Below are 24,924 nucleotides of genomic sequence, written 5' to 3' on the forward strand. Positions count from 1 at the left end.
ATGGCTGATTAGAATACCAACTCTTTTAACTAAATATAAAATGTATTTTTGGATGTTTGCTATCAATATTGTGAGAAGGTTATATGAGCTTCAGACTCACTGCTCGTTTTGTCACTTTTGTGCATCACTTTCACCCATAGAGGGCACCATAAACTCAGCCATGAGGGGAATATCTCAAGAACATCTAGAGTTTTGTTTATATTGCAAGTTGCCAGACAAAGTGTTCTTTGTTCAGCTTATCCCTCTTGCACCTCCTATCCTCCCTGTCTAACAGCTTCTGGCAGACTTAGTCCGCATCAAACCATCCCTCTGTGTTTTACCCCTGTCTTCTGTTTCTCACTCTTTCCCTTTCAGTTGTCCATAAGTTTTTGTCTAAAGACAGTCCGCTGTGTCCACTTTTTTCAGTTAGACCTTGAGCTTGATCTCTCTGCAGATCTTCTCTGCAAAAGGAGCTGTTTCTCTGGCTGGTTAAGCTGTTTCTCTTCACAGAGGTGAGGCAGAGATTTTTGGTCCAGAAGGCAGCTGGGATCCAGACTTTCTCCTGTGGTCTCATCCCAGAAGATGTCCCTCTCTGTGGGTCTCCTCATAAGTTTCACCCTCTGGATCCCTTCTGTATTTGCACCTCCAACTGAAAGGCAAAATGAAATTACCAGATCATGCTGGAATCATTCATTCAGAAATTATAGATAGATTTTGTATCAAATTTGCTTGTTAAAATGATCACTTGCAGCCCTACCATTAACTGTGTAGACAACCTTATGTCTTCTTTGCTCTCTGGTTTGTCGGAGGTGAGCTCGCCGACGCCGGTGAGCCTGTTGAGTGAGAGATGTCTGGGCCTCCAGGAACCCTCCCTAGAAAGACCGCAGAGCCATAAGAAACCAGTGGTAAAAAGTAACCAAATACATCTACTCCAGCACTGTATAGTTTTGATGTACATTTTATGCTACTTTATACTTCTACTCCACTGCATTTATTTACCTGATGAAGGACTAAGGACCAAAGCATAGTTTCTTTAATAAAGTTTACTGTAAGTAAAAGGACAGTGTGCAGGAGTTCTCCATTCTCTTGCCTGTGGATATTTCCTCCTACGCACCTGTCTACAAGAAACTGAAGGTGTACATGAGCCTTCAGTCAGTTACAGATTAAACCGGTTGTTCTCAGCCTTTTCGGTTTTTGTCCCCTTACAAAAATGTCCAGTCAAGTTTTAGTTTGTTAGTACTTCCACAAAAGAGAGCTTTACCTGCTAAACTTTAAAAAAAAAAAAAGAGTAATTAATGAAGATTAATCTTAAAAATGAAAACATATTTATGTGACAGGATTTCGCTTTTCATTTTTTCCTAGCGCATTAGTCATCTCACAAGCCCTAGGCTGGGAACCACTGGCTTCACCTGCCAAATATAAAAAGGTTAAAATAAGCATCAGTATTATTAACAACCTAATAATGTAAAATATGATAATATATCAGTCACTGGGACCGTTTTTCTGTAGAATAAGTACTTTTACTGTAATTCAATTTTCAGTGTAATTTGTATGGCACCAAATCATTACAGAATCGAATTAATCTTCAGGGACCAAATGATTCCTAGTACATTTAGCTGATAATACTTGTGTACTTTTACTTAAGTAGGATTTTTAATGGAGGACAAAAAGTATTTTATGCTATTGATACTTTTATTTCAACTTACTACTTATTCCACCACTGCAATAAACACATTTATACATATGATTTATGGGACTTGTAGTAAACATATTTTCTATGGACAGATGTGGATTTAAAGGAAATCATTCAATAGAATGAATCATGTGACTTTTCTTTGTGTCAACGAGAGTGTATCTAATAGTAGGGGCTTTTCTGGTCCCTTTACCCTGAAAATAGATTCCATTGAGGGCCAGTGATGGCTGTAGACCACCCTGCTTCCCACTCCACCAACACTTTAATCAGATCCACTGGGACAGGAAGGCCCCACACTCATCACATCCCATCGCTCTTAAGCACTGCTGCACACTTTAATTTTCCCTCAATATAAAAATGTATAATATAAATTATTGATGTTATAGATGCACTTCAGCTCTTCCATACTTTGTCAAGATGCTTTACCTGAATGATTCTGCCGGTGCCAGAGTGTCCTGTCTGGCCAGCTGTAGAAAATAGCTGGACAGCCCCATCTCTGCAGTCCTTGCCCTACAACAAACATCAAATTCCTTATTGGGTTCTGAGATGGCATGAGGGTAGTGACGCTGGGACAGTCAGCAGCAATATTTTTCTTTTTCTTTCTTTCTTTCTATTACCATGGCAATTTGACTGGCAGTGCTTGTGTGGCCAATTTGAAGGGCCAGTGGTTGCAGTGCCTGAGGAGAGATAATGATGGGACGTCTGGGTAAAAATCACAACCAGTCAGAAACAATAATGCTAAATTATGTCTGCCAGAGTCCCAGCAAAGAATTGAACAGATGAGAAACTTCTCAAATGAATCAGCCAACAAGACTAAGCCTGTTACGGTTAATAAAACTATATCAGGCAGCTGATTTTGCCGCTCTAACCTGGGGTCTTCGGGGTGGATGGGAGTGAATGATGCTTGAATTGTTGCTTTGCTTTGGTGGTAGGCTTCCTGCAAAGCATGGTTCTTACAGCACACACATGCACATACTGTGTTATTATTTCACATCTAAATCGGCATCACAACACAGGTCTGTAAAATATAATTAAAGCCTGAGTGGGAATGAAAAATTAGAGACAGAAGACCTACTAACCTGAGAGTGTGGAAAGAGTTATTTCCTGTTTCAGTGGAGGTAAGGTTATCTTTCTCTGTCCCAGAGATCCTGACAGCCGCTCCCCAGTGACCGGCAGAGCAGGGAGGGTCCATTGTGGTTCGGGCTGTGTCCCCTCTTCTTGCAGGCTATTACATGGAGCTACCTTCCGCACCTTGGGTCTGGAGCCTGTGGAGCCCATTGTCCCACTCCCTGTCCAAAAGCTGACAAGCTAAAATATTAAATTCTACTGTTCTACACATGAGACATGAACAGTCTCAAAGTTAATGTATCTTTCTTCAAGTTTGGTGTTAATTACGATTAACTAATCTCACCTTTTTAATGTCTTCTCATCAGCCACATAAAGATTCTGTTACTGTAGGTCCACTGGTTTTATTGACTTTTCTCGTGTAGGCTCTTCTGAGATTTTTGGTCTCTCCCAGGAAAACTTTGTATATTACAGAATAACTTCACCTTTAAAATTAACTATCCAACTGACCCCAGTTATTCCAGCTGCTCCCAAACAAACCTGGTTGTCTTCACATCTCCCCTGCTGGTGATCTTAATGTTTGTCCTGAAGCATCTCTGTCTGGTGCCAAAGAATCTATGCAACAATCACCTTTGGTAGTGGTTAAAAGAGTAGGTGTGTATTTTCATATTTGTCTTTCTCATCATAATGAGCTAGGTTTCTATGGCAACTCTCCCTACAGGTTACTTTGTAACTCATAAGTTAATGCTTGAAAGAACCTGTTATTTCCCTGCACCCCTTGCATATTGGAAAGCCCAGAGGGGTGAGGAGAGAGGCAGGTTCTTTGGGAAATTGTTAACTGACTGAAAAATGTGACTTCATGAGAGCTAAGAAAACCACAGGGAGGCAGACAAACAGTTTGTAAGCTAAATTATTTTGGTTATTAGCCATGCTAGTGGCATGGCTCTAGGGATAGCAATGTCTATTGGTTCGGTCTGTCCACATACGTTTGTCCAAACTGAAATATCTCAATAACTATGGATGGATTGCTGATAAATGAAATGTAGATATTCATGCCCCCCACAGAATGAATGTTACTGACTTTGGTGTTCCCCCTCTCTTTTCCTCTAGCTTTGATTGAAATATCTCAATTTGGTGCAGATATTCATGGTGCCCTGACCTTTCATGTAGTAGTCTATTACCATCAGGTCAAAATGTTTCTGTCCTTCAAATACTTGATTTATGACCAAATGGGCAACTATTCCCATCAGCCTGTACTTTGGATTTAGTTCTAATAATCAGCAAATATTAGTATTCTAACGTGATTTTTTTGGTTTTAAATGTTTTATTGTTTAACAAGGGTAACAAACAGCATACACAAACAAATACATAACAATTAACCCTCACTCCCCACCGCTGACGCCAACCCATTCCACATTACAACTGGCACATGCTAACATGCTAAACTAATATGGTAAACATTATACCAAACATCAGCATTGTCAGCAACTTAGTATAAAGCATGCTGATGTGAGCTGTGAGCATTTAGTTCAAAGCACTGCCGTGTAGTTTTGATTAGTTTCCTATGATAGTAGAAACTTTAGACCACTGATCAGACATAAAGGGTCATTTAAATATGTCAACTGGGATTCTATGAACTTGATGGACATTATTCACTATTTTCTGACACTTTAGCATGCTAACACACTCAAATTAGATGATAACCCAACACAAAGATGCTATCATTATGCGCTTGTTAGCGTGCTGACATTGACATTTAGCTCAAGGACTGCTGTGCCAAAGCAGCTTGTATGGTTGTAGACTCTTATTTTAATTATTTAGCTTTTTTTCACTGATGCGTCTGCAGTTTGGACACAGTGTTTTGGCCTCTTTAGAGCACTATTAGTTGTCTCATCTTACTTTTAAAATTGCAGACTGCTGGACCTTTTTAGCAAATGATGCTGATTTGCATTCAACCTGTAATATGACCGGAACTTGTAGCAGTGTAATTCTTTGTAATTTCTCCTTCTTCATATTTTGCTTCCAGTAAGTTTCCAGTAAGTGTGTGTACAAAAATTCATGAGGCTTCCTCTAATGAAGAGCGAGAGCTGTATTTTACATCCACTACCTAAGGCCCCTCTCTGATTGCCTCTTATCAGCATCCAGCTGGGTGGCAACACTGTATCATGGAATAAACATATGAACATTTACACATTCTCCTTCTTCTAGCTCATTTATTTTAAGATGCTAAAATGCTACTGCGGTTGTTAAGCTGAAACTGTCACTTCAGCAAATGCTTCATTAGAGGTCTCAACTCACTGACTGCACTCTGCCAACCATAATGGCACTGTGGTGTTAGACTCTTGGGACTGTGTGTGTGTGTGTGTGTGTGTGTGTGTGTGAGAGAGTGATGTAAAAGACTGACAAATGATTCTACTGACACCCCCATCATCTCAGTAGATCTCAGTAGCACTATTTGGACTCAAATTTAATTTTGCCACCATGTTATGAGACACTAGAAAGTCATTTTGACAAGTACGTCTCACAGTGTTATGCTCTACAGGCAAAACATGTCCCATGGGTGTTTTCATTTGCCTGTCATATAGGCATGCATTATTACCACAGGTTGTGTGTATCTGTGAAAGAGGATAGATTATAGTAGAAACAATCATTCTCAATCTTCTTCATTTTGCAGTGTATGTGTGTTAGGTGACAGCTAAGTGCAGCACAGAAAAGCATTGTATCATATAGCGAGGAGAATTCTGCAAAGTCACTGCTGCTAAATCAATGCAGTGCACTTAACTGATTACTAATATTGTATGAATCACAAAGCTTAATTGTGCTAAAAATACTTGGCCATGACTTAATGCCATGACAAGTTAATGGCTGAAACAACAAGCTCTCGTGTTCTCTTATAAGACTTTTTCTACAGCTTCAAAAATAGTGATCACACCTTAAACTTACTTTAACATCAAAGTATGTGCCGTTGCTAACATTAGACCATGTGGTCATTTGTCATGTCTTTGTGCCAATGTGTGTGAGTGGATTCAATTGGAACCAAATGCAAGTAGGACCATAGCCAGGATTTTAGAATTACTTAGGCCATGACCAAAATATTGCAATGTCTTTCTATTTCATATTGTCATTGTCTGTGTTTATATACCTGTTGCATATATGATTCCATTGAGGAGGGGTCCCTATTCTCTTTCAGCCTTTTTGTGTGTTTTTTTGTGGTATGGTTTTTGTGAATGCCATTCTGCTTGTTTAATGTAAGAACCTGTGATGTGTTGCCAGCATCATCAGCAATTTATGCATCCTTGTCGGATGTTCCAAAATATTGTTAAATAACTATACACATGCATGTGGTCCTGAGTTCATCAAGTAACTACAACAACTAGTAATACACTGCTATGAATGTGGGTTTTAAGTCTTTTATTATAAAACCAAAAGAGCCTGTACATTACGCATAGTATAATTGCCATTCTTGTATATAATACTATTCAATAAGATTTAAAATGAATACTCTTATTGATACAATTCTAAATAAATACCATAAATACATATAAGATTGAGCCAAACTGGCCCTGCCAATATTTATATTCACAGAATACAGTCTGCAGAGCAGGTCAAGGGAGAACAGACAGCTCTTTTGGGTTGGGTGCGTGCGAGGAACGGGACTGAGCGTGGTAAGTATTTCAATAAAGTAAATAACACTTTCCACCCTTTCAATTTGCAAGATCCATAAATGTTTGCGCTTTCCCCCTCCTGCAGTGAAGTGGCGGTGATGCAGATGCATCTCCAGTTTAAAGTTCAAGACAATACTTCCTGCCTTCCTGATAGAGAGTCCATGTGGACCGAACATCCTGCCACACCTCTCAGGTGGGCAATGGGGGAACATGAGCAGACAGGGCTTCAAGACTGGTTAACAGAGGCTACTAGCAGAACTCAGCCCCGTCATGCCAAGGGTATGGAGACAGCGCCGTTTGCTCGACTGCGGCTTCGAGTGTTGACACTGGACTCTGTGAGCTCCTCGCCGTGTTCCTCTGACTTCTTGTCTGCAATGTTGGCCAGGAAACGTAGTGTGACTGAGTCCCACTCCTCGGGCAGCAGCAGGAGCAAGAAGCCCAGACAGATGATGCAGGTGGCTGCCAGGCGCACCACGCTGAAGATCACCTCATGTTTCAAAACATCTACGGCTACAGCAGGTGAAAGAAAGCCAGGAACAAAAGAGGGAGCCGGAGTGCAGGACAGGGAAGGAGGGTGGGGGAGAAACAAAAACAAATTGAGATTAATTACATAAAGTAAGATAAACCACAGGACACTGCGGCTGTAGGGGATGAGTGTAGCAAATGCGGCTTATGATCAGCACAAGCGATCCACTTTATCCCCTGTGTCTTTGCGGTCTGGAGGCCAGGGACAAGTTGCCGTAACCCACTGACCTTCATGCAGTCCATCATTGTTAAAGAAAATAACTCGTCTGCAGGCATTTAGTGTCGCCTTGGCAACCTGATCCTCCCTCAGCGAGAGAATAGTTGCAGGGTCTGTTTAGGCACATTGATGATTGGATTTCCAGGACGAAAGAGGCACACTTGCTGTGTAATCTGTTTGCTACAGTGGCCTTAAGTGCTGACCTCTCAAGACAAAACCACAGTATGTGTGGCCATTTACTCTCATTTTCACAATCCTGCTCATTTCCACCATAATATTCAAGAAATAATAACCACTAAACTGGAGGTAATACTTAAACCACATACAGAAATCTTACCTGCATTGCCCGGTACACTAAGCAGTGTCCCTATGGAGATGAGAATGGGGTATGTCAGCACCACACCAACATGGACCAAGATGTTGAACACTGAAAAACATAGAAGTAACAATGAGCTGAAATGATTATCAATAAATGCATTAATCAATTGACATCATTTTCATTCATCATCATTTTTTTTTATCTCTTAAACATCTTTAAAATGTGGTTTTCTTTTCAAAGCATAGCATATATACAGGAAAGGAGAAAGTTGACTGAGGTTCCAGAAGGGACATAGAAAGGGTTCATTGTAAAAACTTTGGTGATCCCTGAAAATTGTTACTAAAATAAACTGTTTTTCAACACATGGATGAAACCATGATCCTCATTCTTCTTCAGAGATGTTTATGCACTCTCACCCAGCCACAGTCCTGCCAGTCCACACATGTATCCCCACGGCAGTGAGGACAGTGAACCCCAGTGCTCTACCCTGGTGAAGTAAAGGATAAGGGGCACACAGGAAATAAAGATGAGGTTAAAGAAGCCCATGGTGGAAAGGAAGTGTGCCACTTCTCCAAGGTTGGCGCTGCCCAGGAACATCTTGAACAGCACCTGGGTGATAAGGAGACAACTGTTAATTTAGTGACTATTAAAGTCAGTGTAAAGGCAAATCACATGGTTCAACCTGTAATGTGCTTAGTGGTCTGACCTTGTAGAGAGCTGATGTTGAGGCCGAGCCCACAGCCAATGCCACTCCCACAAAGGAATCACCATGAAAACCATCAGCATAAGCCATCATGACAATGCCTGTGATGGCCATTATAGCTGCTACAATCTGCAGGTAGAGATTCAGAGTTATCATTGGCATTGTACTCCTAAGAAGTAAGAAGTACAGTTCTTCAACATATTATTATAATCACTGTTCATACTGACCCGAACACCCATGAACCGGTCCTTCAGGACAATCCAGGACAAGAGAAAGACGAAGGCCTTGTGGCAGCAGTAGAGGGCAGAGACATCAGTGGCGGTCAGCTTCTTCAAGGCCAGAAGGTACAGGTAGTTGGTCAGTGTCCACAGAATTGAGAAGGGTGCTGTCCTCTTTACAAAAAGCTTCAGAGTCATCCCATCCTCCCCAAAGAGCTTGCTGCACTCCCTGTTACCGAGAACAAACCACAGAGGGTTAAAGGAAGTCGTGTCAACCCGTTTCTCCTCATGGAACAGTGTCTTTGTTTGTCAGGCTTTTAGCCTTGCTATCAAGAGGACCATGCTTTGATGATGGAAATATTGGTTGCTTAGTTCCCTGGTTTTAAAATTTGTAAGGCCTCTAGTGGCCAGTAGTGTAGCTGTTATGGTAAGCTGGTACTCGGTTTACTGTGAAAACGATAGTCTTGCTCTACTTGGATAACACAGTTTAGAGTGGGATTTTTACTTTATTTTCCTTTACATAAACACAGTAAGACGGCTCTCATCTGTAATTGTCAATGAAAGGCCTATATTATTTTTATTCCAGTACAGTGATAATTGAGGAAAAAGCTTTCTAGTCTCCTATAGCTCTTTTATGTATCAGCAGTGGTGAACATATTGTAAAACCTTACTATGAAAGGAAATCCAATTGGACAAATATAGTTATTGGCAGTTTACCTGAATTTCTGTATGGGGGTCTGCTTCTCCCGTGTGATAACCACATGTCCAGAGTAGTAGATGGGGAAGAAGAGGATGTTCCAGTTGCTGCTGAACCAGGAGATGAAGAAGGGACAGGAAAACGACTGGAAGGTCAGCTTTACCACTTGAGTCGTACCCACCCAGGAGGATGAGACGCACAGCACCATCAGCAGACCACCCAGCACCTTCAGAACTGCGTTGGTACATTTCCGATAGGACCGGCTCTCGCCGCTGGTCTCGCTGCCTGGTGTCTCTGCATGAGACTCTGAACCGTCCTCTTCTGATGGGAGACAATAGGAGATTAGACAATAACAGAAAATGCTACTGTGGGCTCTACTTTTTTATAAGTCTATCTGCCTCTACAATTTTACTTTTAGATTAGAATTAATTAGAATTACAGTGCCTCAATGTTTTGAGATACTTAATTCCAGTCCAGTCCTTAATAACTACTACAGTAGATGGATTGCCTTTTACAGACATCCATGCTCCCCAGATCAGTCCTAGGTAATCTCCCTGACTGTTTTTGACATTGACATTTTTGGCTTTTATTTAAATTTCTTGACAAACATTGGATGGATTGCCATGGAATTTTGCATAGATATCGATGGTGCTGAGAGGAGGAAGCCGGATGACTTTGGGGATCACCTAACTTTTCCTGTAGCACCACCATGAGGTTTTGGTTTTTAGGGAAATATCTTGTCATATTAGCATTTAGCTCAAAGCCCTACTGGCCTGCTGGCTGTGTTCCTAAATCATTTATATTAGCCAAACCTTGCATATGGGGAAGCATATAAGCATTTATTCATCAATCACCCTTAGTGGTCACTACCAAAGTTTCTTGCTGTAAAGGCTCTAATGCATAAGACAAGGCTTTGTGTTGGGTTAGCATTGTGGCTGTGCATGTCATAAATAGCTTTGTCGCCTCACGATGCAGCACGTACTGTACACCCGTTGTAGTCAGGTGTGCACAGAAACCTGATGCCCCAAAAGCAAGTGTAAACCTAACCACATGACATTCCTCAAGAAAGTCATGTCAACCTTGGCAGCCACTGTTTTGACTGCTGATACATTTCTGCTCTGAATCCATGGTTTGGATGCGTCTGGGCTATATCGGAACATAAAAATGAGAATTTTATGGGATAACTGGGAAAGAGGTATGATATCATCACCAGACAAATTATATACCAAAATTACAAACAGATAGATAGATAGATAGATAGATAGATATATAGATAGGATAAATAGATAGATAGATAGATAGATGATAGATAGATAGATAGATAGATAGATAGATAGATAGATAGATAGACGGATGAAGAGATGGCGAGTTAGATAGATGACAGTGACACGTGGTTGATCTGGCCCAGTGCCTTAATGGACTGCAGTAGTGAATAGCTTGTAGACCTTTAACTGTGCTGTATAATATGTGATGTGCTGTGTGTGTGAGCATTTTGTGAGAACTCACATCCGTTCTTTAACTTTCAACAGTGTGATCAATTTACACCAAGGCAGGAATAAGAGATGACATGTGCTGGATGTTTGCTGCCTGTGCTCTCTTTGCTAGCTCAGCACGTGAAGCTCTGCCATTCCCACCATGGCTACAGACACTAAAGCCCTGCAAACACTGGAACACACTGGTACCCATAGTATCTCTTCTCTACAGTAGAATCTTAGGGGTTCTCATTATTGCATCTGATAGTTATATGCACTAAGACCTTAGCAGGAAGTCAGACAATGGGAGTACAAGTTGTAGTCTGACAGGTCTAATGAGAGCACATTGTATTGACAAGTAAATAATGTGTAAAGCATTACATTGGTGAGATGCCATTTTGTAGAATTGTAAAGTGTCCACCATGTTTACTGGACACAAAGAGAAGAAAATGCCAAAGTAAGTTGATAAATGTCTTTTCCAGGCAGGCCACTTCTTTCATTTATATAAAAACCTAACCAAGCTTGCTAAACTTATTTTATAAGCTAATGACTGCATGAGCTCACTGCTGGCAAGAGTATTAAAAGCTAAGTGATGACTGACGAGAAAGAATGGTGAATATAAATTCACAGATTAGAGTCAGTGCAGTGGTGGAAAATGTAGTCAGATCCTTAACTGAATTATCACATTTTACATGATTAGGTTGGTAATACTGATGCATCAATGCATAACACATATTTAACTGTTGTAACTGGTCATGTTGGAGCGCGTTTGAATCACTTTATAAACAGTTTGGCAGTTTAGTCCAGTAGTTGTTCCAACCAAGGGATCAGGTCGCCTTCAAAGGGAAGATAAATCTGAGGGATTGTCAGAAGGTTAAGCTGTGCTACACACATTTGTATTCATATTTTGGATCTTTGCTTTTTTGTGAAATGTCGGAAAATGTTACTTTTGTGGGTCTCAAACAGTTATTTAAATAAAACCATATGAGAAGTTTAGAAGAGAAATGTGTACTTTAAAAGTTTATAATATGTTTTTATTGTTAATTTCCTAATCTTAAAAGTAACCAGTAACTACATCTGTCAGATAATTTTAGTACAATAAGAAGTACTACTAATTCCATCCCAAATGTAGTTGAGAAGAAGTATAAAATGGCATAAATTGGAAACACTCAAGTAAAGTACCTCAAAATTGTACGTAAGTAAAGTACTTGAGTACATGTAAGTAGTTACTCTCCACCACTGCATCAGTGCAGCACTGGCCTTCAGTCGGTTCACACTGCAGAACTAACATTTTCCACTCACAGTACAGTGTTTGAAGCAAGAGACTACAAAAACCTTTAAACTGTAAGTGACAATGAAAACTGCATCTAAGAAGTGTAAAACTGATGAAGACACCCACTGATGAAGTCAAACTCTTTCTTTTTTAGTTCAGTTCAGTTCATTACAGACTAAAAAAACCCTCTCAGATAAAAACCTCAGATAAAATGTTTCACTTTGCAGTCTATCCGAACTGGGAACAGATCTGGTATGTGGTGAAAGAAAATTGTTCAACACCGATACAGTTTCTTTTCTACAGGATCATCAAGAGATTTGGTTTAATTACATTCTGCCACAGCAAGGATTCTTAATCAACCTAATGAGCCTGGTGGTTACTAACTGGAAAACTGAGATCAGAAATTTCTGCAAGAGAGAAGCAGCTCTTTTATTCTTCTTTCTTCCTGCTTCCCCTCATCCACCAAGCAAGATGGTTCTTGTTTCATAGCACTGACAAAACCAGAAGCTTTTAGTGTTGAATACGGGCTCTTCTGTCCTGAGATAAGAGCCACTACAGGCTGATCTGATGCCAAGATGCAGTAATATTATAACTCTACTATTCCCCTGCCTCATAAAAGCAACTCTCATGGCCAAAATTGTATTCTCATAACAGACAGTGTTATTGCTGACTTATATATTACTGCTAAAAAGTTGCAAAAGAAACAATAATCCCTGACACAGGCTGTCAGCAGAGTATTGTAGTGAGATACTCCACTAAAGGAGAAAAAGTGCTATTTAAGGTTAATTTCAGTCAACTTGGAGTAAGTGTACTTGTTTGGAAAACTGCTCAAATAACAGAGTACTCTTAAAGTACTTAGACTTATTAATTGAGCACCAGCTTAATTTGGTGCATAATTATGAGATATGGGATGTTTATTTTACATAAAGATGATGATGCAGAAGGTTTCTGTAGTTAAATATCATAAAAGTATGAAAAAATGCCTAAACCTTCAAATATAGACTCTCCACAAATACATCAAAACACTAAAAATAGATGAGGCAAGCTCCTTTCCACCTCCATCAAAAAGGAATCCACAGAATTGATTTAAAAAACAGCTTTTTAAAAGCTATATGTATAATGCTAACTAATACAATACGAAACTTTTTAGAATTTGAAAAATGTTTATCAATATTCACGGAATAGCTGACTCGCTCACTATGGCTGGAAAAAGAAGTATTTGAAAGCGTTACCATCATGCAATTTCATTACAGAAATTACAGTGCTGCATAGGATCAGTCACTACTGGCACCCATTAACAAAGCTTATCCACTCTGTGTGACGCAGTATGCTGCTCGAACCTCACATTTCAATCCATTCTGTGTTTTATCCCCGCCACTGACGCTGCATGCCAGTGACATTGATGGATGGACGCCTGCTGAATCCAATATGAAGCTCAGTCATGTCTGCAGTGTTAGGCAGGCGTACTACAGGCCAAACAGCATTAAGTCTTTATTCAAATGAGGTCTGAAGATGTGACGTGGTTATGATGATACTGATTAAAAGGTGATTAGCAGTATCACCCTGTTAGAAAAGTTAAAAGGTGGAGGGTTTTAGGTGAAGTTAAAGCCTTTAGGGATGAGGATGATGAAGAGTGGGGAGTAGAAATGTTCAGTTAGATGAGGGATGGACAGCATGAACAGATGTGAGTAGCTGAACCTGTTTTGTTGTTTTTACATCCGTGCTGGGCCACACAGGGCAACCAAAAACAACCAAACATATGCTGCCACTACAACTACACTTCGTGTCAACACATTAAGCATCAGCAGGAGACCGAAATGATACAAATGTGTGTTTTACACCATCCAGAGGAAAAAGTACTGCTCAATTCAGTAGCTGATTTAATTTCTGACATTCAAATGCAGCACACGTCTGAGTTAAGAAGAGCACATCCACACCACACTATCTGTATTTGATATGAATACCTGTACACTTTACATGACACTTCAGTGCATGTGACGCCTTATGGGAAATAATATGTATCATCTTTTTAGATAAAAGTTCTCCATAGTTTTAAGCAGCCAATCTGAGCTAATGCTGCCAATAACTCAGTTCATGCTAACACATACACAAAAGATATACACAGTTTAGTATAGTTGGCATCTTGGGCCTTTATGGTTCTTTCAGTTTACCTTCAGAGATGGGGCAGGTCAGGACCTGAGTGCTGTACGAGCTGAGAGGAGCCACTCGGGCTGAGTGCTTCTTCATCCTCCACTGGGGGTACAACACACTGTCCTTCCCTAGGAAGTGTGTGTCTATGTGTGTGTATTGTGTATGTGTGTGTGTGAGTGTGTAAGTGTGCCCAGGCTGCTGCTGCTGCACGCTCAGCAGCTCCTCCCGCTAGCTCCGTGCATCCTCAGACTCCTGACTCCTCCGCTTCTTCTTCGCACTCTTGATTGGTCCCCCCCTCCTCCCAGACCTCTGTCAAACTCTTCTGTCTTCTTCCCAGCACTCCAGTCCTGACTCTCCGTTCCTCTTCAGCCCAACTCTCTGTTACTGGTGCTCTCTCTCTCTCTCTCTGTCTGTCTGGTTAGTAACACAGCTCAGTGGAGATAGCTCAGTGGAAGTGCAGTGAAGTGGAGACTCTACTGTTGCACTGTCATGCCGTGATCCAGCGCTGCCACTGTCTCCAAGGGAGACTGAGCTTCAAGTGTGTGTGGCATGGCGCAATCACTCCCCTCATCTCTTTCCATCCTCCCCCTCCTTTTTTTCTCTCTCTGTCTCTCTCTCTGTTTCCCCTCCTCTTCTTTTGCTCCACAAATCAGCAGCTTTGTTTGGAAGGTAACCAAGCAGCCCAGGCTAATTATGCTGCGTTAGCTGCTGCCCCCTCCTTTTCTCTTTCCTCCTCCCCTCTCTTTTCTACCTGACCAGGCTCTTCTCACCCCTTCCTTTCTCTATATATATATACTCTCGTCCTCTATCTTCCAATGCCTCTCTCTCTTCTTGGCACATATCCTGCTCTTCACTACTCCTCGAGAGTCAGAGCTGTTGCTTGCAGCCCCTGCAGCATTAATCAATTGAGCTATGAGAAAAACTATCAGAAAGACGTGACATTCTGCCATCCACTGAAGTAATCATAGTGCTCTTAGTGTTTCGAAGAGATCAGCCGACATGGTACATATCACTATGATATGCTACCCAAATGATAGCACGGCATAAACGGCATAAAGAAAACAGCAATACAAACCATCTCAGGCATTTTTAAAGTATATGTTTGTACTGTTGGCTTACAACTCTAACATGTGCAACTTCAAATCAATAATGAATTTGGTGGATCTTAATCACTCTAGTTATCTGTTACTGACATGAACATGCAAAAGAACTGCAAAAGACAAGTGAATCCAATCTGTATTGCCAATTCTCAAAGTCTGATCATATGTTGGATATATACTTTGTTTCACCTGCAACTTTGCACAGCTAATTGTTGTTAAGTAAATGTAAGGTCTTTGTACATAACTAACTACATTTCAGAGTGAAATGTGGTACTATTTATATGACCAAATCTATCTGATGTCTGGGAGTAAAAAGACTGAACATCCAAAATCTCCACTAGGTTGGAATATATGATGCACTGATAGACTTTAACCTAGCCAACAGTAAACTACTGTTTAGTAAACTGAAATGTAATGTTGGTTGTAGGGAGTTGTGGCTCCCAACACCTCCATCAAGTGAATCAAACTCATCGGGTTTCAGGTAGGCCTCTTTTTTAGGTGTTAAAAACCTATGGACTCATTAAATGTTGGGGCTTGTAAGTAGCTGGTAAGTCACAAGGCTTAATGTTGATTAATTACCCTAGACCTAACGACAAATCATTTCTCCAGTGCGTGACGGTAACAAATGGTTATACAGCTAGATTTAGAGGAAAAAGCTCAAAACATACATGGCATATAAATCTTAGTTCAATCAACAACACCAAAGAAAGTATGCTGTGGTTGTGGAGGTCATCAGCATTAATATGATTGGATGTAGTAGACTGTAGACTAGTTAGCTGATACACAGCTACACATCTGTGAATGTGCCAGCGTTTGTAAAGCATGAATGAAACAGTTTATGCCAATCAGCTAATGCAGGCGTAGTTTCAGAACAACAACAAATGCTATGCTTCATTACTTAAGATGTAAGCACTTTAGACTGGCACTTCTTCAGTTTTATTTAAGTAAGAATTTCTGCGCTGGATGTTCACAGTTATTGGAGTGTTTTTACATTAAATATTTACATTGTGATTATACTACTTTGATTAAAGATTTTAATACTTTTTCCATCACTGTTGCACTGTCAAGAGGAACCCTTTCATTAGTAGCCAGTGTGGACTTCAGGAGGGTCAGCCTGGGCCTTGTGAGTCACCCCTGGGACTGTGGTCAGGAGTTTCCATCTCAAGAAAAGCCCTCTAGCCTTTCTATCTCTAGCTGTGGTTTATCTACCTGAGGATTTAATGGACCCAAATATTGCTCGGCACTCTACATTAACAACATATCAGTGTCTAGTGTATGCGGTTAGACACATGAGGCCTCACAGCCTGTAATATAATCTTAATATAACCTATGCTATGCTATGCATACCCTCTCGTCAGTAAAATCAATACTAGCCAAGCCAGGAACAGTAGCACTATGACCTGAGAAAGAGAAAGCACTCAAAGTAAACATGAAATGCCGTAAGTGTATTGGTCCTTTGTCTAAGTTGGTTTGTTAAGAATACTAAATGAGTGATATTTTGCAGTCATGTTGCAGGATCTCTGTCATTATCAGTATCAGCCCCTCCCTTGCTGACTGTCTCTACTCTCCAATGCTCATCAGCCAAAGTTCTGGCACTTGTATAGAGAGCATAGCAGATCATCATTCTTCAGGCTGTGGGAAACAGCACAGTTATTGTTTGGCTGTTTGTTACAACAGAAAAATATGCAGGGCCACGTTTCAGTAACATAGTAATATATTTGTTTGAATGCAGAAGTCAATATTGAGGAGACGCTTTGAAAAAGCCACACTCAACTGTCATTTTTTAAGGACAATGCCATAGTGCAAGCTCAGTTATATCCCATGGGTAACACTAATGCAAATGCTTTCAGTGATGTCATGAGCATGAGGCTTGATTAAAATGTTTGTGCATTAAGTGTGTGATGCAAGCATGGCAGAAACAAATGTTTGGTCAGGTGTAAGCAGGGGATGAGCTGGGGGTATGGATCCCCTGAGACAAGGCGGGTTAAACTTAAAAATAGCCCTGCTGATGAGTGGAGCCAACAGCTAGACAGGGAGGGGACAGAAAAACGATCCAGTCAGCAGAACCCAGGATGCTAATCGCTAGCAGATTAAGAGAAATACCTGGAGCAAGGGCACTGCGGGAGGCCACAGTTCACTTTTAAATATTAGTGCTTTTTCTACTGTATATTTTTAGTTATAGATAAACTTAACATGCCACAACTTGTTTGTTGTATCACTTTTGCAGCCAAAGAGCATCATGTCTAACAACAACAATGGTACACTTCTTGGTATAACACCCCATCACAAATTAGAGCTCCAAAATGACCATAAAGTACTGATTCAAGTACCTCTCTAAAACAGTTTCAACAAAAAGCAAACATCATGATGTCATAGCTTGGCTATGGGTGACTAAAGAACAGAAAACTGAGTGTATATACCACAATGTACGACTGCATCCCAGATCAAAGCACAAAATAGTACAGCATCCTCGCTCTTTACCTCCATAGCAACAGTGGGCCTCCTGTGTACTGACGCACTGAACCAATTCAGGCTCTTTTGTCATTCAGATTAACCGATGCTCCTCGGTTAATGGTGCAAGCTCCTTTGTCTTTAGTTCCTCTGTGTTACTCATCACATCTCAGTGAGCACCAGGAGTAAAGAAGGAGGATGGGAAATGAGAGACAGAGGCGTGAATGATATCTGCAGCTGATTTTAGCTGTAGTGAGGACTGGACAGACCACGACTCAAGTGCTTCCACTCACTGGACCTTATATCACAAACTCCACTCAATGTAGTTGTACATTGGAAGATGAGGACACCTAGTGGTGAACATGGTTAACATGATGGATAGTATTACAGGTGCACATACTGAACATTTTTCTAGCTACAGTGAATGGTCTTTTGACAGGAACATTATTGGAAAGAACACTGCTGGATTAGCCTGTTAGGTGCCCCCGGGCTGAAACCTTCCAAGTAATGGGTTGCAATATTTCTCCCATATAGGAGTTACAGAACTGCTGACCTGTACTAATGCCACTGTGCTGTCATACGTTGTAGCACTGTATGTCAGGTGACTAAGTATTTTGGCTAGCCCTAACAGTTATTATTTTCCCAGAGACCAACCACTACTCCTATGCTGGAAACTGTCTTGTCCCTCATTTGATTTAATACTTTATTTAGGAATAAATACTATAAATCCACTGTGAATCAAAATATAAACTAAAATAATAATAATTAAAGGCCACGTGATTAGGTAATAATGCAAGACCTGTCTTAATTGATATTGTAGTTTAGAGGCTCATTTTTTCAACAAATTTGCATTTGTCAATCTGGGGCTTTTGGGACGTGAGTGGGCCCCACAGCAGTTTACCACTTAGCCTGATTGGTAATTCAGCCAAGACAAGTTGTTATTGAGTTCTTCAAATTACATTTTTCATTTAATGCTTTGAGCACCACATATTTAATTCCTGACACCATTGCTAATTTGGCGTAGCAGCAGAAATCTCAGGGACAAAACATAAACAATCCTAATGGCTAAGTAGGTTACCTCTATGGGTAAATGGATACATGTGTCTACTCTAAGGATTGGTTTGGCTGTTGCAGAGACAACGAGCTGTGGCATAAAATTGTTTTCATTCTGATTAAAGCACAGAGGTAGCATAGACTAAGTACTAAGTACAGGCATTTGTTGTGTAGGATGTAGAGGATCCCCTTATTGTTGTTGTTGGCTTTGCAGACCACAAGATGGCAGTGTTAGCCTGCTGACAAGACTGTTACTGTACTCAGCATGATGGAAAGGCCATTACAAACCTTTCACACAGTGTGCCCTCCTATTATGTAATATTGCTTCTGGATTACAGAAAATTATTTGCGGGAGAAAATATTCTCAACTGCAAAGCGAATTGCTGGAACCAGCCAAAGTACTTCGTCACCTGACACACAGTATTACAACATGTGACCAATAGCACGATGGTGGGAGTACAGGTCAGCAGTTGTGTTGCTCCTATGGAGAAATATTGCACCCATTACATGCAGGGTGTTTTGCTCATTCCCAGGAGCATGTGAGAGTAACAGCACTCCAGGAGTCGTTCAGGCGAAGCTCATATCCCATTCGAGGCTAGGCTTGTTATAAATAGCACTGAGTGTGCAGGCATGGGAACGGGACAGTCCAAAATAAGTGCAAGCATATACAGGATGTTTGGGGCAATGTTTGAGGGGAAAAGTGGAAATTCACCTGGTGTTAACACAGGATATAAATGGTTTCAAAAATGCGAAGTGCGTTACCAATCAGTGCAAGCATGAATGGATTTCAGAGACCTGTCTATTTTCTTTGTGTTTCTATCCTCTTTCTCCTTTCTTTCTCTGTAGACTGAAGTGCACATAAAAACACACCCCATTGTGATAAATGCTTGTTTTTCACGCCCTTCCTTCATAAATTTCCTCTGAGTGCCTGTATGTGCTGTTGTCTTGCTGAGATGCCAGCGCTGAACACCACAGGCACAGTACTGAGTGGGACTGCCACTACAAGTACCTGTCATTTCTACTGCACCATACCTGTATCCCCAGCGGGGAGTGTGCCAGCACTACAGAGTTGTCCTTTTCTAAATTAGTTATTCAAGATACACAGCAAATTATTGTAATGGTTTTTCAAGAAGATGCTGAGGAAGCATTTGCTGCACACTCCATTGGTGTTTGTGCCAGCAGGAGCCAGAGTTGAGGTGCTAAGAATATGCTGTTTTTTTTCTTTTTTCTGATTTTAATTTTATTTCATTTAAATTTTTCTTGCAGTTATCTACATAAAATTGCTTGTTTAGCATGACATTTATCTTCTTACTGTTATATCCTCACTGCACATATCATATCATAACCATACTGCATATTCTACAGCCTAGACCCTGTCATGAAATGTAGTCCACAATCCCCCTCAGAGGCATCTTTTAATTCAACGCAGATGGCAAGTGGCAATAATAAACTGGCAACAGAATTTTACTAAATATATCATTACCCCACAGGCTTGGCAGGATGAGCCTACTGTTCTATTTACGTGCTCCTTTGTCTAACCCTTTATGGAAAATGACACTCAACAGATTGAGGGACGTGTGAATTCTCAACTCAAAGTTTACAAAACGAAACTAAGTAAATGAATGTGACGCTTTCCGGCAGCACGAAGCATTAAAAGAAAAGAGACTTTCAACGTTTTCGTTTCTAAGAAGAAATGAGGAGGATGGGTTTACACAGGAGTAATTTAGTCAGACGTCTTCACAGTGACAGCATCAGCAACAGCATGTTTAATAGCTGTGCAAGCAGGAAATATGGTGACAAGTATGCTGCCCTGAGGAATACCTTCTGTTGACTCTGGCATGCACAAAAATCAGTTGATGGATAGATGGAAAAACACAGGGCAAACAGATGGCATATTTTATCAGAGAAATGGGAAATGTCTCTCAAATCAAATAAGCCTTTCGCTTACAGATGCACTGGCTTTTATAGGCTTGGCATGGATTCTATTACAATCCACACCTGCTCCTTATACCTGAAATTACATCACAGATGACACCCTATCTTTTATTTTACTCTGCTACAGTATACAATACAAGATTGGACCAACAGAGGCATGTGTACTGGGATCTAGGGCTGCAACTATCAAGTATTTTTTATCAATTTATCAGCCAATTATATTCTCAACTAATCATTTATTTTTAACCATTTTTAAAGGACTAAAACAATTCATAGATTACTAAAATAGTTGAATATTATGTCATATTGATAGTGATAGTGTATGTTGGCATTGATATAATGGATCACGCCAGTCAAGCATCAATGAAATAAGCAAATGAATTCTGTGTCAGTAAGTCAACTAAAATCCCAGTTTTTGTCTGTGTTTTCAACTGGCTTCTATATTTGATGCAATTAGCACAAATGACACATTAAATGATATTATAAGTCTTAATTCTCTCTCTCTCTCTCTCTTCCAAAAGCCTTATATTTGGCACACAATATAACTGTTGCGTCAGAGGGCCTTGAATTGTTAAAATTCTTTAATCCAAACCTTTGGGTGTCCCTTGTTTAGCAGGTATTCTTTCAATAGATTGATTTAGACGTGCAGATATATTCTCAAATGAAAGAGTGTGATTGCATTCATGGTTAATCTACTGCAACTGACACCCCTTATAAACAGGAGCCAGTTAATGTGAGACAGGCTCATTTCCTTTTCCTCAGCCTCTATCTAAAAATCCATTGAGGTGCACGCAGCTCATCCACAAGAGCCTCAACTGGAACTGTTCTTGATTGAATGAGGCCCTTATCTGCATACACACATTTCCTTCGAGACCTTAGAGAAGTTGTGTCAGAGTAATGCACTATGTCACAGAGTACAAGGGTTGAGTAGTAGATTTAGGAAAGAACGTCATAACATTAGGAGTACATCTCTCTTCCAGACGTGTATTCTCTAAGTCATGAATTTGTAGCTGGGCTTTTATGTAACAGCCAGAGGGAGACGTTAGGGAGCTTACGTGACAAGTCCAATTCATTTGGGGTGAAGTACACCGGCATCTGAAACACAAGAGGCTCACAGATAGATGACCAACTACATTTTTAGGTGGATTTATTCAAGAAAAGCCCCAGTTCATCCCTATCTTTAATAAAGAATGATGACACACATGCAATGAATAGGCCAATTATGTAACACAGAGGTGAGAACCTGCAAACACTCTAATGCTACAGACCTTGTGAAATTTTGCTCTACACACTTTGCTTTATTACCATAAAGCCATTTGTAAAACCACTAATTGGCAGTGCACAGAGCATTGCAATGTTTGTTCTTCTCCACTGTTATAATCCCACTGGCACCAGCAATACTTTAACAGAACTGGAGGGTAAGATTTTAAAGATCATCCCCTGAACAAAGTGCATCATCAGCTCTCTCCTCCAATCCCAGCCACTGTTTTCGTGTCAGCAAAATTCAGGAATATTGCTCTACCAATCAAAACCACATTGACAAATGAAAATTATAGAGGAGCTTAACTTGTAGTAGGATTTCTATATCTCAAGCATGTCAGGAGAGAAAGCTGGCAATACTCACATGCGTCACAGCAAGAGCTGCTGTATTTGTCATTTGGGAAATTGATTGTTTTAATTAAATATTTGGAATTCAATATGAAGCTGCCATGTAAGTCGTTGTTTGCAGATTGTTCACCAACATGAGTGTTTGATGTGGACAACATTGGGCTACAATTTAAACAATTAACTTCGAAATTGAATCACCAGCATAATTTGTGCATGGCACTTTGCTGTGTAATTACAGCCTGGGAGAGTTAAATTTGCTCGCTCTCTCTCTTTCTCTCTCTCTCTCTCTCTCTCTCTCATGTTGTGTCTCCACAGAGATGGATGGCTAATGTTGGCAGTGACTGACATCGTGCTGGTCCATAATAGCCTTAATTAAAACCCAGTTAGTTGAGTTTGCAATAGCCGAATTTGCAAAAGCTAAAATAAAATAAAAACTAATTAGCAAAGAATAAAGATTCTGCATTGTTTCTTCCCACCGCACACCACTGCCACTGCATTAACTGCATTTTTTAGCCTGCATTAGTATAAAATTCCTTCACACACATATTTATATCATAATATTCTCATTTTAAAAAATCTGGTCTCTTTAATTCACGCAGTCTCACACCTGGCAGAGACAGGCGTGAGATTGCGCATCCTCTGATGACCCAATCATACTTTGTTTTCTTTTTACTCACTTCTATGACTGGAGTATCCAGGGTTGTAGCCGTAGTAGCCGGTGATCCTCAGAATCCGGTCCTCTATGTCGTGCACCCCGTTGGCTGTCACTTTGGGGCTGCCGTCCATGAAGACTGCGCAGCTGCCACCGGTCGGCGTCGCCTTGCCCGGCAAGTGCGTGTTCTTCAAGGGCTCCAGCCGGATGCAAGGCTGGTCTCCACTCTCCAAAACACTCTCGCTGCTTATCATTGTAGGTCCAAGCGGACAGAGATCAGAAGGGAGCTCGGGGATGAGCCCTGATCACCATGCGACAGGACCCCTCGGGGCTGCATCAACAATTAGCAACAAGAGGGAGGACATCCAAAGCCACATTCACATTCCTTCAGTGATGCTCCCGGACGCAGAGCAAGGTTATCAAACTCCAGGAGCCTGGCAGACATCAAACACTAGGGGGCGTGTCACTACTATCACATGCTTTGAATTCAATTAAATGAAGAGGGGAAAAAAACTTGGCTTTAGTCAGCAGTTGGGAGCAGAACATTCATTACAGCCTTCATAAAAACAAAAAATATTCATAGCATCTCTTAAATATTCAGGGAAATGATGTGATGTGTTTTTAATAATGAGTTACTTCTATACTATACTATCCTATATATCTGTGATAGTCTTTGTGATACTTATTTGCTAAAGGCTATATATAAACTTTTATGGTAGCAGTTGTATCACTATGGTGTTCCTGTTATATTGATACACTCACGGGTGATCCTTTGACTTTCAGTGGCCTTTGGTATCGCTGTGATAATTATTCCTGCAATATTCTAAAGTGAGCTTTATTGATCTAAACAAAAAGAAGCTTTTTTTGCCTCATAAAATCAATCAGTGGAAGATAATCAGTCTAAAATAAGCGTGCATATCCAAAATATCTCAAAAGAATTTATTTTAAGACACTATTTCCATTCCTGGTGTCTGATGTTTGTGGATTAATGTTGCTCTTTTCTGACCCTTCAGTGATGTCTCCAGTTGTTGTTCACAATAAAATATGCATGTGCTTTAGAGAAACAAATGTTGCACAGGTTTGTCTCACACTGGTTCACAGCTATTGAATCCTCTCTTCTTTTGTTTTTTGTTTTTTGTTTGGCCTTTTTTTTTTTACTGTTCTCCTGTGACTATAATATCTTACAGATTATGAAGTTTGTGCACATTATTTTATGCCATACTAAATAAAGTTTCTTTAGTTCTTATTACACTTATTGTGACATACATTTTATTCTAAAGTAAAACCCAGAACAATCTCTTTTCCTCTTTCCTCTCTTTTCCTTGGCCACAGGTTCTCAGTCTGGCTCTTGGAAGCTCCACTTGACTGGATCCCCCAGCTTGCAGATGCCGCACAAAAAAAAAACGAAATCTGAAAACTGGGCTCCAAATCCAATAACACAAGATGCACTATTTCAGTGTCTCTGCGATATGCCTCTTTCCAAGTCCTCCGCTCTCTGTGTGAAATCGATTCCCAGTGTGTGGAGAATTTGCGCCCCTGTTGGCATTGTTGTGCAGACACATGCTGGGGTTTATGATGCCCTTGGAAGTGCTTCCTCCCCCTCTCTTACTTACTGAACCAATCTCCACCTCATGTTCTTTTGTTTCAATTTGTTTGTGCTCCAAAGCACTTATCTCACACATTCAGTTCAGGGACAGCTTTGTGGCTTCAACAATGAAATGCCAATGCCCAGAAAGTTTCTCCATGCTTTTTGGGAATTGCTAATTTATTATTGGATACTTTCTTACAAGTCTGCGCAGCAACAGTCCAAAAAAAGTTTTCTTCAGTCACATACTTTTGTTGTGGTACAATTCTGTATAGTTTATGCAATACAAAATGTAAACAGCTACATTAGAAGATTATGCGTTGGTTGCCTCCTTTCATGTCTGAGGTACTCGTCTAAGTTATTATTTTCTATCTAATGCATTAAAGAGGAATTCATCTCAAAGGGAAAATTGCTCTCCGACAGCAGTGGGCTCATTAAAAGTCTTTGCAGCCATAACCCACATTAAGAGAACAGTTTATGCATGAGCTGTGACAATGCAAGTTCTGGCTTTTTAGATTTTAAATGCACAGTACTGCAGTGCATGAAAGTGTCATCACTGCCAA

At 40.4% G+C, this 24,924-nt stretch overlaps 2 protein-coding genes across 2 annotated transcripts; both read right to left on the reverse strand.

The window, feature by feature from the left end:
* Positions 1 to 401: 401 nt before the first annotated feature.
* Positions 402 to 3,353, reverse strand: LOC118336935. The gene is made up of 7 exons (XM_035673703.1): positions 3,084 to 3,353; positions 2,752 to 2,972; positions 2,542 to 2,624; positions 2,290 to 2,349; positions 2,099 to 2,182; positions 737 to 851; positions 402 to 628 (listed from the first exon to the last, which is right to left on the reverse strand). Exons 2-7 carry the CDS (start codon positions 2,948 to 2,950, stop codon positions 402 to 404), a joined length of 768 nt encoding a protein of 255 aa, XP_035529596.1. The 5' UTR covers positions 2,951 to 2,972; positions 3,084 to 3,353.
* Positions 3,354 to 6,175: 2,822 nt separating this feature from the next.
* Positions 6,176 to 23,082, reverse strand: slc35f4 (solute carrier family 35 member F4). The gene is made up of 7 exons (XM_035674274.1): positions 22,802 to 23,082; positions 9,102 to 9,402; positions 8,394 to 8,613; positions 8,170 to 8,295; positions 7,880 to 8,072; positions 7,482 to 7,571; positions 6,176 to 6,912 (listed from the first exon to the last, which is right to left on the reverse strand). The coding sequence occupies exons 1-7, from the start codon at positions 23,028 to 23,030 to the stop codon at positions 6,671 to 6,673; spliced, it is 1,401 nt and encodes a 466-aa protein (XP_035530167.1). The 5' UTR covers positions 23,031 to 23,082; the 3' UTR covers positions 6,176 to 6,670.
* Positions 23,083 to 24,924: the final 1,842 nt, after the last annotated feature.

The sequence above is a fragment of the Morone saxatilis genome, unplaced genomic scaffold (assembly GCF_004916995.1).
Source record: "Morone saxatilis isolate NCDOM2014 unplaced genomic scaffold, NCSU_SB_2.0 Contig3, whole genome shotgun sequence".
NCBI lineage: Eukaryota > Metazoa > Chordata > Actinopteri > Moronidae > Morone > Morone saxatilis.